The following is a 14,206-nucleotide window of genomic DNA, read 5'->3' on the forward strand; positions in this document are numbered from 1 at the left end:
ATGCACAGATATAGGATGGGTGACACCTGGCTGAATGAAACTACGTGTGAAAGGGATCTAGGAGTCCAAGTAGACCACAAGTTGAACATGAGTGAACAGTGTGATGCGGCAGCTAAAAAGGCCAATGCTATTTTAGGCTGCATCAATAGAAGTATAGTGTCTAGATCAAGAGAAGTAATAGTGCCACTGTATTCTGCTCTGGTCAGGCCCCACCTAGAATATTGTGTCCAGTTCTGGGCACCACAATTCAGAAAGGACATTGAGAAACTGGAGCGTGTCCAAAGGAGGGCGACAAAAATGGTGAAGGGTCTGGAAACCATGCCCTATGAGGAACGACTTAGGGAGCTGGGGATGTTTAGCCTGGAGAAAAGAAGGTTAAGAGGTGATATGATAGCCCTGTTTAAATATTTGAAAGGATGTCATATTGAAGAGGGAGCAAGCTTGTTTTCTGCTGCTCCAGAGAACAGGACCCGGAACAATGGATGCAAGCTACAGGAAAAGAGATTCCACCTCAACATTAGGAGGAACTTCCTGACAGTAAGGGCTGTTCAACAGTGGAATGCACTCCCTCGGAGGGTGATAGAGTCTCCTTCCTTGGAGGTCTTTAAACAGAGGCTGGATGGCCATCTGTCAGGGATGCTTTGAATTGGATTTCCTGCATGGCAGGGGGTTGGACTGGATGGCCCTAGTGGTCTCTTCCAACTCTACGATTCTATGATTCTATGATTCTATGAATTCTCATTGTTCTTCATCATTGCCTATTCTGACATTGCAGTCCACTAACATCTGGAGGGGCACACATTCCTCAGCCTTTGCTTAGTATACAGAGGGGAGCCCTGCCCTCTGGAATTAGCAATGCCCGAGGACAGTGGTCCCACACAGAGGCTGTGACAAAGCCTCTAATATTGGGGGGGGGGGGGAGGTGCTAACTCTTCCCATCCCCTGCATGCACTAGCTTCTGAGGTGTGGGGGACCCTTTTTTTCAGTCTGTTGAGGTTTTCCCAGTTCCAGGAACTGACAGGGCCTGACAGTTATTAAAAAGTAGGAAATTTATCATGGAACTGGGTCCTTTGCAAAGGAGTCAGCCAGAAGACTGTGTATTTCATGAACCCACCAATGTGTGTAAAAACTGACCATTCCTGGTTTAAACCAAAGTAGTGTCCATCTTATGGGTGTATTAGTTTCCTACTGTGTTTTTCATAATATCTAGGATGGCTTGCAAAATTCATGAAAATTTGTGGGTAGATCTAGGAAAAGTTCATCATGGGGGCTATAGTTCCCAGAATCAGGAATTGGGGATTTTGGGAATTATGCTTTAAAGAGATATTTTTTCCAAGCTCTTGTTTAAAGAAATGTGAAAGAGTGAGGAAGTTCTGTTTATGGTTTGTCTCATTCACACATGCAGGTCACCTGCTTGGTATTTAGTTAGTATGCAATAATAGCAAATGTGTGAACCACCCTTGAGGCTACCATTAGATGTATGCCACAGTGAACACTGTAGGAAAAATTTCTGGGCAAACATGCATCAGATCAGTTACAAATGTTCCAACATGTCATTCAAGTTGTATAACTATTTCCTGCACCAAAAACACAAACAAAACTGGAGCATTGATAGCATGGCTGGTCATATATGAAAACATTGAGTTAAATCAGTTGAGTTTATCAGTTCTGTACAAATATGTTTCCAATAATATATACCCATGTTGTACTGTATAGGCTTTTTTTATTAAAGCCTTTGGGCCAAACTAATTTTATCCAATCTGCACATGTTTTATGGTTATATTGTTCAAGATTGTTTTCACTGGTTTCAAATTGTCAGTTTTAATTGAGAAATTATTTAACATATTTTTATCGTTTTAATCTTTTTCATTATTTATTGTTTTAAATTGACTTTATTGTAAGCTGCCCTGAGATCCTTGGATAAAGGGCAGGAGGAAGGAAGGAATATTATGCATGTTTTGCTGTTGTTCCAGAGCCTCCTGGACTGGTGAAGGGTTTGCATGTAGCAGATTCTTCCAACTCCAGCATTTCCTTGGCATGGCAGCAGCCAGATGAAGGTGATCCACCTTCAGGGTACATACTGGAGATGCGAGCTGAGGACACCAAGGAATGGTCCAAGTGCACCAAGATCCCAATAACTGGTACCAACTACACAGTGGGAGGACTGCAGGAGAGGCAGAAATATTTCTTCCGGATTCGTGCTGTGAATGAAGCAGGTGTGGGAGAACCAATTGAGTTAAAGGAAGGTGTCCTGGCCATGCCTCCTCCAGGTAACTCTTTAGGGTTCAGCATTCAGATACAAATGTCTCTGAAACTATATCTGTGTCCTACCACTGGGAGTGTTGCCTAGGGCTGCTGGGCGTGTGCAGTTCAAAAGGATCTGAAAGGCCAAAGGATTCCTAGTATGAAAACATATCATTCTTGCTGTCACTAAACAAGTCCAGGTTTACACCATTCCATGGCAAGAAAGGGGACCACCTAGGAACCTCACATACATTAGTTCAATAGATCCATGGATAATACTCACTTAGAACCAATCTAGACATAAGCTCCCAACTTTTTCAAAAGTTCATTTCTTCTATGTGGGATTGTGAATTTGGTTGGGAAAATGATGCAAGAAGGAATCAGAACTTTGAAAAAGATGACTGGGTTTATTCCTAGGAACTGTAGTACAATAAAATAACTATTCCAAGCCCTGGAGAGAAAGGTGCAGGGAGTCAGCCTTTCCTTATGTTCTAAGTCCTTCCACAAGGGAAAAGATACATGGGCCAGGTATATTTTTCTGTAGAGGTGGAAAAGCAACTGGAACAAAAGCACAATTTCCTTTGGAAAAATAGCAGAAAGGTTTGTATTCCTCCTCCTGGTCAAATGTGTGCTGTTCAAGTCCAGAGTCTGCCATGGCTATAATTAAAATAAAAATGGAGAAACTGCTGGGAGTGTCATATGCCTCCTAAATCACTTCTAAGTGCTACTACAGGGCTACCATGTCAGCATTTCCAAAATGAATTGAACCATCCTGCCTTTTTAAAGACACAAAGAAGTAACTGAAGAGCAAATGATAGGTGACTGACAAATGGGTCTAATTATTTATTTCCATCTCTCTTTATTGTGGCATCCTGGTGTGTCCTGTAGCTGCTCCGAAGTTTGACTTGACTGTCAGGCTACAGAATCACATGGTTGTTCGGGCTGGGACAGCCCTCTGTATCCATGCCAGCTTTACTGTAAGTCATACCTTTGCACTTTATGGTTAGCTCCTTCTTCATCAGGCAAATTGTGCCTGATGATTTCACTTTGTAAGTAAGGCTTGGTAATAGTACTATCTGGAGTTCCCTGGTATTCTCCCTCCAAATGCTAACCAGGCCCCTTGTATTATTATTATTATTATTATTATTATTATTATTATTATTATTTCTCGCCTGCCTCTCCCTACAGATCAAGGCAGGGAAGAACAAACAATATCAGTTAAGAAGACATCAGTTAAAACACACATCAGTTTAAAAGGACAAACAAGATGTACACATATTAAAACAATCCACATTTAAAATTCACAGTTTAAAAGTCATCTGGATAAGCCTGATAGGAGATAATGGTTTTTAATGCTCTTTTAAATTCAGACAGTATATTCAGCTGTCAATTTTTTTCTGCCAGGTCAATCCACAATCTAGGCGTGACTGAAGGAAAAAGTCCTCTGGCTGATGATTACCAGTCTAGTCTTGGCTGACTGGAGTAAACATTTGCCAGAGAACCCAAATGTACATGGTGGATTATATGGGAGGAGGCGATCCTGTAGGTAGACTGGACCCAAACCATGTAGTGCTTTGTACCTTGCCTGGAAACTAATTGGCAGCCTGTGGAGCGATTTTAATACTGGTGTAATATGATCACTCCTGGCTGTCCCAGTAATCAATGTGGTTTAGCTTCCAAAATCAGGCAAGTTCTGGTTTGATCAGGGTGGTATGGTGGCATATGTGTAATATATCATAAACCACTGAGACACCCTCCCAAAAGATGATTTCATAAATTAACTACTTGTTCTGATTAGGAGTTTTATTTTTAAAAAAACATACAGGGAGATTTGCCTTTTTGCAGATTATAAAACTGTTTTGCAAGAAAACATTGGCTAAAGGAAATAGAAAGGATTAAGGCAGTTGATGTAGGTGACTACTTGATGTAAAAGACAGTAGATTTTGTCTCCCACTCAAGCTGGGATTTATTGTGTTGTGTAAAAGAACATTTCTAGAGAAAATTGTTTAAATAGTTACTACACAGTAAATTTCATAATGGGTATATTGTTCTTTTTAATTTAATTGTAATTTTATTTTTAATTTAATTTAAATCCAGTGATTTAGTACAATATAGCTGATGACGGACTTCTTTCTGTTGAGCTTCCCATTTTGCATTACTCCCAGTAATGTCTTCAAGTCTGCCTTAGGAGTTATTGAAACCCATAGCTATGGAAGCATAGAATGTTATGTAGAAATTAGGAGAATGACTATGGGAAATGATGGTTGCACTGGGAAAAGAAGTTAAATTTAGATCTTGGGGAAAGTTCCATTTTTTTGGATTATAATTTCCATAAGCACCCAAAATGGCAGAAGGGTGGTTCTCAGATTGGTTATCCAAAAGATGTGAAGTACTCATGGAAGCAAGGCTTCACCATTATGTGAACAAGTTGTACAGTACCTTCTGGTGTTATGTATTGAGTATGCAGGCATGAAGTCCCAGTGTCATGTTTGACATATCTGCTCATTTAACATGTCTCTTTATTTAAATCAAGCAGTTGGAGGGAGTAAGGGTTAGATATGAAGCAGGGAGACTTAACCTTTTACCCCAGGGGTTCACAATTTTTTTGGCCTCAAGGGCCATATGTGATACGAGGTTGGGGCTGCATGCAAACAAGTTCCCCATGCACACATACACCATACCTTCCAACATTTCACAGATGAAAACTAAATCATGTGTGGCCAAGCAATATCAGAGTGTGGTGAAGATTGTGGAAGTTATTAACATACAAGTTAGGAAAGGCTGCAACAGTTTGCTTTTGCCTGAGTCCAAGAAGGGAAAGGCCAGATTTCTTCCTTTCTTCTCCTCCCTGATGAATTGATGGAGGGAAATTACTTTGCAGCAGTTGAAGTAAGCTGAGAACAAAGGGGAAAAGTGAGAGGAGGAAAGAGAAGCTAGACATTTTAAAAGCAGCTGCAACAGTGAGATGAAGAGAATTAATTAGGACTGTCCCTGCCAAATCAGGATAGTTAGAGGGTATGATACCCACTGACACCCATATCCTGGAATCATGGTGCAGTTGATTTTTTTCTTCCTGCTAGCAATGGTGTAAGAAGGGCATCTTATATGAGGATCTCTAGTGAGGAGGCTTCAGACAATCTGTGTTAAGGGTTGGTGGGCCACAGTGAAGATCCTGGGATGCAGGCTGGAGATACACCCCCTGGTTTTTTCTATGTCTTGATCCTCTAGGATGCTGTTCACCACAGCAAGAAATCCAGTATTGGTGCCAGGATTTTTGGGGGTGGGGAGCAGGGAGGAAAGAGGGAGGTATGGATTTATAAGGATCATGGTACAGGAGGAGGAGTTTAAAATGCATGGATTCCTTTCCATGCATTGAGATCCAGATTCCATTACTCAAACACATCCCAGATGCATGAAACACAAAGAAAATCAATATAATGTCTAGTCTGACTTTAAGAAATCATACATGTGACCCACCCAGACTAGCAATAATTGCCAAAGCAGAGGGCAGCATTTTGAACATGGATGATTTTCTGTTAAGTAATCACAGTAATACAGAGTAATGCTGGTTTGGGATGCCAAACTAATCAGGGCTTTAGGAACCCTATAATCTCCTCCTCTCCAAACAAATCTATGCTACAAAGCTTTGTCAAAGAGGATCCCACAGTGTTATTCCTCGTGGTTTACTTGCAGGGGATTCTTAAAGCTTGTTAAGTTTTACCCGGGGTGGTTTGAATGACTGTGAAGTTAGGCAGGATTCATGTTGTTTCTCTGTGGGTGTGATTCTGTTGTCTTTGGTGTCTGCAGGACTGTAGGACTGGAAAAGATAACTTAACAAAAGACACAAAAGCTTTGCTTTGCTTCCTCTGATGATTTAACTGCAGGGGTACCAAAGTCTTCCTCCTGACAGCTTTTCGGGATGGCAGAGGTCACAAGGGAGAATCTCCCTATCCCTTTAAGAGAACCTATGCTTCTTGGACTTATTTCAAATGCTCTGTGCAAACAATCAGTTTAGACTTCTGGCAAGAACAACCTGTTCCTCCCAGGCAGCCTTATAGGTGAGGATTGGGCAAATGAGAGAACAGGGTGTATCAGAGGGAAGAAGAGGGAAAGCAAGAGAGAAAGTGGTGAGGAGAGAGGGAAAGAGAAAAGGTGGGATGAAGTGTTTGGAAGATAGAGAGTAGTGGACCTTTTCACACTAGACTGGGGAAGCCCTAGTGCTCTTTGGCAGAGAATTCTAAATACTCCTCTCAGAGCTGCAATTCTCAGGATTGCATAAGAAGTTAAAGTGGAATCTTAGAACATTGATTGTGCAGTGTGAAAAGGTCTAGCACTACTGTACAGGTAAATAGGAGGTGGAGTGGGTGAACCAGAGGTGAATCTACCAGTAGGAGTCCAAATGATAGCAATTCCCTCTCCCTGTGAAATTTTCCTTCAGTCCCCAAATTTCTGGCATTGCAATAACTTAAAGCTTCAGTTGATTATCTAGAAATACATTTTAGGCAGAGAAGGAACAGGGCAGACAAAGTTACTTGAGGGAATGTGACATGGCAATGTAAGAATCCTAGGCTCAAAGAATTTTGAATATCTCAGTCTCTACAATGGTAGACATTTGGGGACTGAAAGAAAATTTCAGTGAGGGGATAGAATTGTTATTTAAGGGGGAAATTCCCTCATTTTGCCGCCACCCTCAACTACACCAGTGTGAAGTGGGACAGGTGAGAAAGGGAGAGAAAAAAGTAGTGGAGAGCCCAGTTTGGTTTTGGCCCTGCCTGCCATTGCTCTTGATGGCATGCAGCCCCTGGTAGACCTACTTTCAAAGCATTTATTGCTCTCCTTAACTGATGAATAATTCCCCATCCTTTAAATTTTCAATCCACTCTTATAGCCTATCAGTTTAATTGTCATGGCTGTCTCCTGTTGAATCCTGAAATGTTTAATTCAGTTAAATACTTAGAAAGTACTAATCCTGAGAAGAGAAGAGGTGAAGATTAAATCACTTTAACTGTGTAGTTCAGATGCATCTTTCATTAGGGGCAGGAATTCCAGTTAGTTAGGGGCATGAATTCCAGAACCTATTAAATGGCAAATCCCAGCATTCCTCAACACTGGGGGCTGCAGCAACAACATCTGGAGGGCCACAATATTGTCATTCCGATCTTAAGTGGAGGCAGTGGTGGCAGCTTCTCCAGTGTGTTTCTTCCTGTGTCCCTTTACCTGCTCCCTCCCCTGTGTTGTGTGCTATTACTGAATACAACAAGTAGCAGATGAAGATGAGTTAGATGAGAAGGACTGAGTGAAAAACAGGTAGGAGAAGTTACATCACCTGCATCATTTTTATTCCGGCAGGGCTCCCCTCCCCCAAATGTGGTCTGGCAAAAGGATGGAGTTCCCACAAGGGGGAGAGAGAGCATCACTAAAGGCAAGAACCACTCTCAGTTCCTCATCCACAGCACCAGACGCATGGATTCTGGACTCTACCGTATTGTGCTCAGTAATGACTATGGGGAAGCCCACTATGACATCCATGTGCGAGTGACAGGTACAAGAGTGTGTCTAGAGAGTGTGGGAGGAACAGGTGAAAGGGATACTGTACTCCACGGCATCTTATCTGCTCAGTAGAATGGTACATTGACCAGTTCCACTCATTATCAGGCTTTGGCATTTCTCTCCTCTATAGCAATCTTCACATTCATTAGTAGACATCCTTCCCACAGTGTTTGTTATAGAGTGTCATAAAAATTGCATGAGCACAGAGCAGTAGCTAGAGGTAGAAAAAAACTCATTAAAGCAAACACCCAGTTCACCAATCAGCTGTCAAATTACTTCCTTCTGTTATCATATGAGTGATTTGATCAACAATATTTAGGTTTCTTAAATGTTGTTCTTATCACCACTATTTATACCCAGCCTTTCCCCAAAAACCAAGGCTCAAGGTAGCTTACATATGAAAAGGTCATAATTAAAATTAATTCTGTTTTAATTAACTATTAATTGTGTTAAACCAATTTAAAACATACTCTTAAGAAGATAAAAAGTAGTTTTAAAACAGTACAGTTTAAAGTGACTCAGCACCCTCTTGAAAGCTCTTTCCTTTAAGTTTTCATTCTCAAAACCTGTGAGAATTTTTTAAAAAGTTTTTGCTGATGCCATACTGCAGAAATAAAGGAATTTGACACTACTTTAACTTCCATGGCTTAACGCTATAGAATTCTGGCATCTGTAGCTTTGTGAGCTATGTAGCCTTCCCTTTCAAAGAGCTCTGATTCCCCACCAAACTACAAAACTACACCAAACTTCTTTATATCTATAGTGGGGCAGCAGCCTTTTCCTGCCAACAGAAAGATAGCAAGTAGAGGATGTTTAAACCTCCCTTGCGAAGGGATTCCAGGGCCTAGGGGCACCAACTGAGAAAGCCCTATTTTGTGTCCCTGCCAACGGTACCTGTGAAGGTGGTGGGACTGAAAGAAGGGCCTCTCCTGTAGATCTTAGGGCCTAGGCAATCTCATATGGAGAGATAGGATCCATCAGATAGCAGACAACAATCAGATGTTGTCATTAAAACATGATGCATCAAATACTGCTTCTCTTCTGAGATGGCACTCCTATTATAATATCTGTTTGCATCATCTAAACACAACATAGATAAACCTAAGTGACTGCATCAGGATGTCTCTGTCCATGCCAGAATAACTCTGCATATTTGGCAGAATTTCCACTGAATTTCTGAGTTGGCAACAAAACCTCAGACTGGGAATAGCACATGCACAAATGCTCTTACTCCAGGATGCAAAGGAGAGTGCTATATTTCTTTTAACCTATATGGTACACCAGAGCTCTTCTTCCATTCAAAAGTTCCCATTGCTACAAAGCAGAATTTCTATTTTATGCAAAATCTTTCCAAGCTTTAAATACACTCTTTATCTCTAATATTCAAACAGTGGTTTGACCAATAAAATCTTACCTTAATCAATGGTTTGATCCATTGGTTTAATCAGTAATTGATTTATTACCTTACTGAAAACTGCTTTAATCAACTAATTATTGTTTTAAGTTGAATTGACTAAATTTGTGTAAATCTAAAAAAAATACATTGTATCTAAATAATGTCTGTCTAAGAAGAATACAATCAGTCGTCCATACCCATGGATTCTGCATACTTGGATTCACCCATCCATGACCAGAGAGAGAGAGAGAGAGGGAGGGAGCTAACCTTGATTGTGCCTTTTTATATAAGGGACACCATTTTATTATGCCATTATATATGATGGGACTTGAGCATCCATAGATTTTGGTATCCATAAGAAGTGAGGTCCTTGGACCAAACCCCAACAGATACAAAAGGTCCCACTGTAATTGTGAAGGAAAACACTTTTTTAAATGATAGATATACATCTCGAATGATAGCAGGAATACCACTGTAGAAGAGGAGATTGATTCAGTCCGTGCATCATATTTTAGGTCTGAGGAAATCTAAATGTTCCTGGCCAAATCATTGTTATGTGCTAATGAAAGGAAATAATCCAATAGTTGATTGGTAAGCTTTAATGAGTATTCTCTGCCTCTAGCTATTGCTCTGTGCTCTTGTCATTTTAATGACACTAAGTAGCAAATATTATGGGCAACATTTCTGTTAATGAGCCAAGGAGATTGCTGTAGAGGAGGTATGAATGATAATGAGTAGAACTGGTCAATCCAATGTTTTCATAAGATGTTACAATGCAGAAAATAGGTTGTAGGATCATATAATGTATGTTGTGTTTCTATTCTTGCTGGGGGGGAAATAATACATGGGCAGTAGGTACCTGTCTGTGCATTTGGAGAGACAGACTGCTGTCAAAAGAGAGAGAGAGAGAGAGAGGTTTGTCTCACATTCCATATTTCTGCCTTAGACTTCCCAAGACCACCTACCAACCTAAACCTGCTTGAGGAGGTGCCAAATACCGTAACATTAAAATGGGATCACTCTCCAGATGTGAAGGAGGATAGTGGTGCCCATTATGTCATCCTGAAACGTGACACTAGCACTGCCACTTGGTTCACAGCAGCAGAGAAAGTCTATAGCAACAAGTACACAGTCACAGGCCTGCTTCCTGGCAGGAAATATTTCTTTCGAGTCATTGCCCGGAATGATATTGGTGACAGCGATCCTTTAGATTCAAAGGATTCCTGGCATATCAACAAAGACAAAGGTAAGGATGCATGTCTGAATGATCCTGCATGTAGTGAGACAGAGTTGTCGTGGCTCTAAGCTGGTATTGGTTCAGTTTAGAATTTTGCAATGGGTTCTTTACAACAGAGATGGACAGTCCACTTTTAAGACAGCTGAAAGCAGGAAAAAATCTGAAACTCATAATTATTTCAAATTTGGTATAAGGAAGTGTTCATCTTTTAGTGCTTGGCTATATGATGAATGCTCATTTTGCCAAGAAACAAGCTGAAAAAGTAAAACAAGATTTGGCACACATACAATCAAACATTCAAACAGACCTGTTGGAGTTTTGTTTTGTTTTGTTAGCTGTAGCTTGTAGCACCTTACCCTCAGAAAAACCACTAGGAACTTTCACTGATCGCTAAAATTACAGGGAATGTGGAGCCAATTGTTTTATAAGCACATGCATTAGGGTTCATTTAATTTATTTCTTTTCACTTGATAGAACTCCTTGTGCTTGTTTTCTTCCAGCAGGCCTTGCTTTGGTTTTGGAACAGAGAAGAATCAGTAGTTTGAGGAAGAAGCTGCTTCACAAAAGAGTTAGGGACTATTGTCAGCAGTAATACCACCTTCAGCCCACTCTGAGCTATCTGACAAGCAAACAAAGAGGTTCAGTTGTCTGCAGACTTCATACCATGTTGTAACTTTGCTCAGGAGTTTATCACACGGGAGCCTAAGTGCCTAAATCCCATGCAGAAAGAGGAGGGAATGGTTTGGAAACATAGGACTAGACACAGCACTGCAGCTTCTGTAGTGTTTGAAATTTTTATCCTTTCCTCTTGTAGACTTCTGCAGTGTCAGGGCTTGGGAGTCCACATCTAGCCCACCCATAAACATTCTTAGTCATTCTGTCTGAAGATTCTCTACAATCTTTATGGTTTCTCCTCCATGGATTTGTTTCATTCCTTTTTAAAACCGTCTAAACCAGTGAGCGTTACATTTTGCAGAGCTAATTTTTTAATTATGTCCTGTATAGAGTACTTGTTTGCTTCATGACGTTGGGGGCTACAATTTCCAGTACTCCCCAGCTCAAGCCAAAAAAGAAAAAAGAAAAATAATGTTTCCAAGTTCTCCTTCCTTCTGTCCCATTTCTATAGATTGATTGACTGATTGATTGACTGACTGACTGATTGATTGTATTTGATTGTACCCTGCTTTTCCTTCAGTGGGTTCAAAGTAATCTACACAACTCTGCTGCTCCCAGATACCTCTCATGTCAATCTTATGAATTATGTCAGTTTGAGATAGTGTGACTATCCCAATGAATGGAGTAGCTGAATGGGAACTAAAACCAGAACTTCCCAAGTCCCAGTCCAATGTCTATGCTTTGCTGAACATTGTCTCTGAATATCCAGTTGAACTAAACATCTTTTGAAATTAGAATTAATCACTGTGTTTTGTTAACAGAACTTTTCCATGCCACGATGAAGGAATATCATGAACGAGATTGGCGCCATGCTCCCCATTTCATCACTCCATTGAAAAACCATGCAGTGCGCCGGGGCCATGACTGCACCATGAGCTGTGCATTCTTGGGCAATCCTCGCCCTGTGGTTACGTTGTACAAAGGGAATGTCAACATCACAGCCAATTCTAAATTCTGGTACAATTCAACCAGTGGAGTCTGCACACTGATGATCCCCACTTGCACTGCCAAGGACAGTGGAGAGTACTCCATATTAATTGAGAATGAGCTTGGCCATGAAAAATGTAACTGCACATTGACTGTGTATGGTAAGTTGAGTCCTTCAGTTTACTGCACAACAATACTTTGGTTTGTTGTGCTGTATTGAATGTTTTAATTTACACTACAACTTCACTCTTCAAGGTAATTTACAACAGTAACTTAAGTAACAGCAACTGTTAAGTAACTGTAACTTAAGAGTAGCGCATTAGCTGCATGGGCCTTGCGACCCCAAAATGTGGCCCCTGCAGCACCCACAGTTTTAAAACAATTGCACCAATTTTCAGACAATTTTTGGCCCAAAAGCTGGCCAAATGCATCCATAACTAGCCAGAAAATGCAGCAATTTACTTCCTCCCCCGTCTCCCCAAAAACCCTATAAAAGACTAAAGATGGCCAAAAAGGCAGCCAGAAGTGATATGGCAATACATTCAGTGCAATTAAGTGGAATGGTGCTGACCATTTGGGGAGAATGAGCCTCATCCAGTCCACAGTTGCCCACTTCTGCTTTAGATGTATCATCTTTTAAAAACATCTGCAGATTTTGAAATGGGGAGCATTATAGCTGCTTCACATTTTTGTGCTGCAATAATCCAGACTGACCCAGCAGATTTGTCAATATGGGAATAGTTTCTCTGCCCCATCTGTCCTATCCCCCAAAAAACATGATGGAAGGAGAAGTGTGACAAAGAATCAATGAGTTAATTGCATTGGTTACTCAGTTAGGATTATTTGGTTGGAGAAATGCCCCTATCAGATGCTGCCTGTTAAACTGGTGCACTGCTTAACACAGGGCTGGATCTGTGGCATCTATACATATCTTAACAGGGCTTTGGATGATGAGGAGGAACAGGGAGCTTGGTCTGGTCTCCCTTGTCTTTTGTGAGCTTCTTAGAAAATTTGGGGGGGGGGGGGGTCGGTAGGGACATAATATACCTAAAACCTGGAATGTTTTTCACCCTTTGTACCTTTGTGCCATTTGTTTTCAAATGTTTTATGTATTTTGATAAGCTTTTTGTCATGGCCTTTGGCTAGCGCAATAAACATTTAATGATGATGATACCTAAAACCAGAGAGTCAGGAACTGCATGCCTGACTTTAGATCTTGACCAGGCTAGCTTCAATATAATTTTCCATGAGCTGAATAACAAACCATGTGCCATGTGTTAATATTTTATCACTTTCCCTTTTTAGATAAAGATGATAAAAGCCTTCTGGATTCAGTAACCAACAGCCTGCAGAAGTCAAAGCATCTCATGTGAACAGTGTGGACAGAAAACAGATTTTAAATTCATTTGGAATAATTCAGATGTTTTTGTTTTGGCTGTGCATGGCTTAAGCAGCATATGACTGTATTACCGCTTGTAACTGTTAACTGAAATGCTGGTGAATAGTGTCTTCACTCTGAGACTTTCATGGGGGCAGGTGCTTTGCTTACAAAGTTATCAGATGTTAAAATGATAATAAATAACAATATTGCCAATACTTAATAAGACCTTATTCTGGAACTTTAAAAGAACCCTGTACAGACTTTTCATTGGAGTTTATCACATGGAAGGAATTTCTCTTAATTTCGAATGAAAAGAAAGTGGGGGCAGAACGCATTCACGTGAATTCGCTAGTTCAGTGAATTTACATGAATTCGAATTGAGTTTGAACTGACTTCCCATTGCCCGAAAATAGCTTACCACTGCCCAAAATTGAGTGTGATCACCTCTTACGCAATAACGTGAAACCCCTGATTGCGTTTGGACTGACTTCCCATTGCCTGAAATTGCATGTGGTAGTCTATCACGCAATAACATTAAACCCCATGATTGTGTTCGGTTTGCCATTGGATTATACTTCCAATTTCCCTTGTCTGATAACGTCCATTGTCTTTTGCCTTTCCTTTTCTTTTTGTTCCACTTAAATCCTATCTCTGATCATTCACTGGTGTTAAAAGTTAGTGAACAAGAAATGGTTTCTAGTGTCCATTTTTTCATTTTTATTAGCAGCAACCATTAGTAGTATTTTATTAGAGAGCATCATGTACCACAGCCACATTAAGCACATAGTAAAGATAT

General features: G+C 40.6%; 2 protein-coding genes across 2 annotated transcripts in view; one reads left to right on the top strand and one right to left on the bottom strand.

The window, feature by feature from the left end:
• The window catches only part of IGSF22 (immunoglobulin superfamily member 22), a 52,164-nt gene extending 38,695 nt beyond the window's left edge, over positions 1-13,469 (top strand). Inside the window, exons 18-23 of the mRNA XM_089521019.1 lie at positions 1,974-2,270; positions 3,133-3,221; positions 7,594-7,786; positions 10,137-10,436; positions 11,864-12,190; positions 13,335-13,469. Coding sequence (XP_089377145.1) covers positions 1,974-2,270; positions 3,133-3,221; positions 7,594-7,786; positions 10,137-10,436; positions 11,864-12,190; positions 13,335-13,402 — 1,274 coding nt within the window. The 3' untranslated portion in view covers positions 13,403-13,469. The remainder of the gene's footprint in view (positions 1-1,973; positions 2,271-3,132; positions 3,222-7,593; positions 7,787-10,136; positions 10,437-11,863; positions 12,191-13,334) is intronic.
• TMEM86A (transmembrane protein 86A) overlaps positions 1-14,206 on the bottom strand; it is a 108,032-nt gene that overhangs the window by 19,753 nt on the left and 74,073 nt on the right. The window lies entirely within an intron of this gene.

This window comes from Sceloporus occidentalis, unplaced genomic scaffold, assembly GCF_023333645.1.
Source record: "Sceloporus occidentalis isolate IW3139 unplaced genomic scaffold, rSceOcc1.0.p SCAF_4, whole genome shotgun sequence".
Taxonomy (NCBI): Eukaryota; Metazoa; Chordata; class Lepidosauria; order Squamata; family Phrynosomatidae; genus Sceloporus; species Sceloporus occidentalis.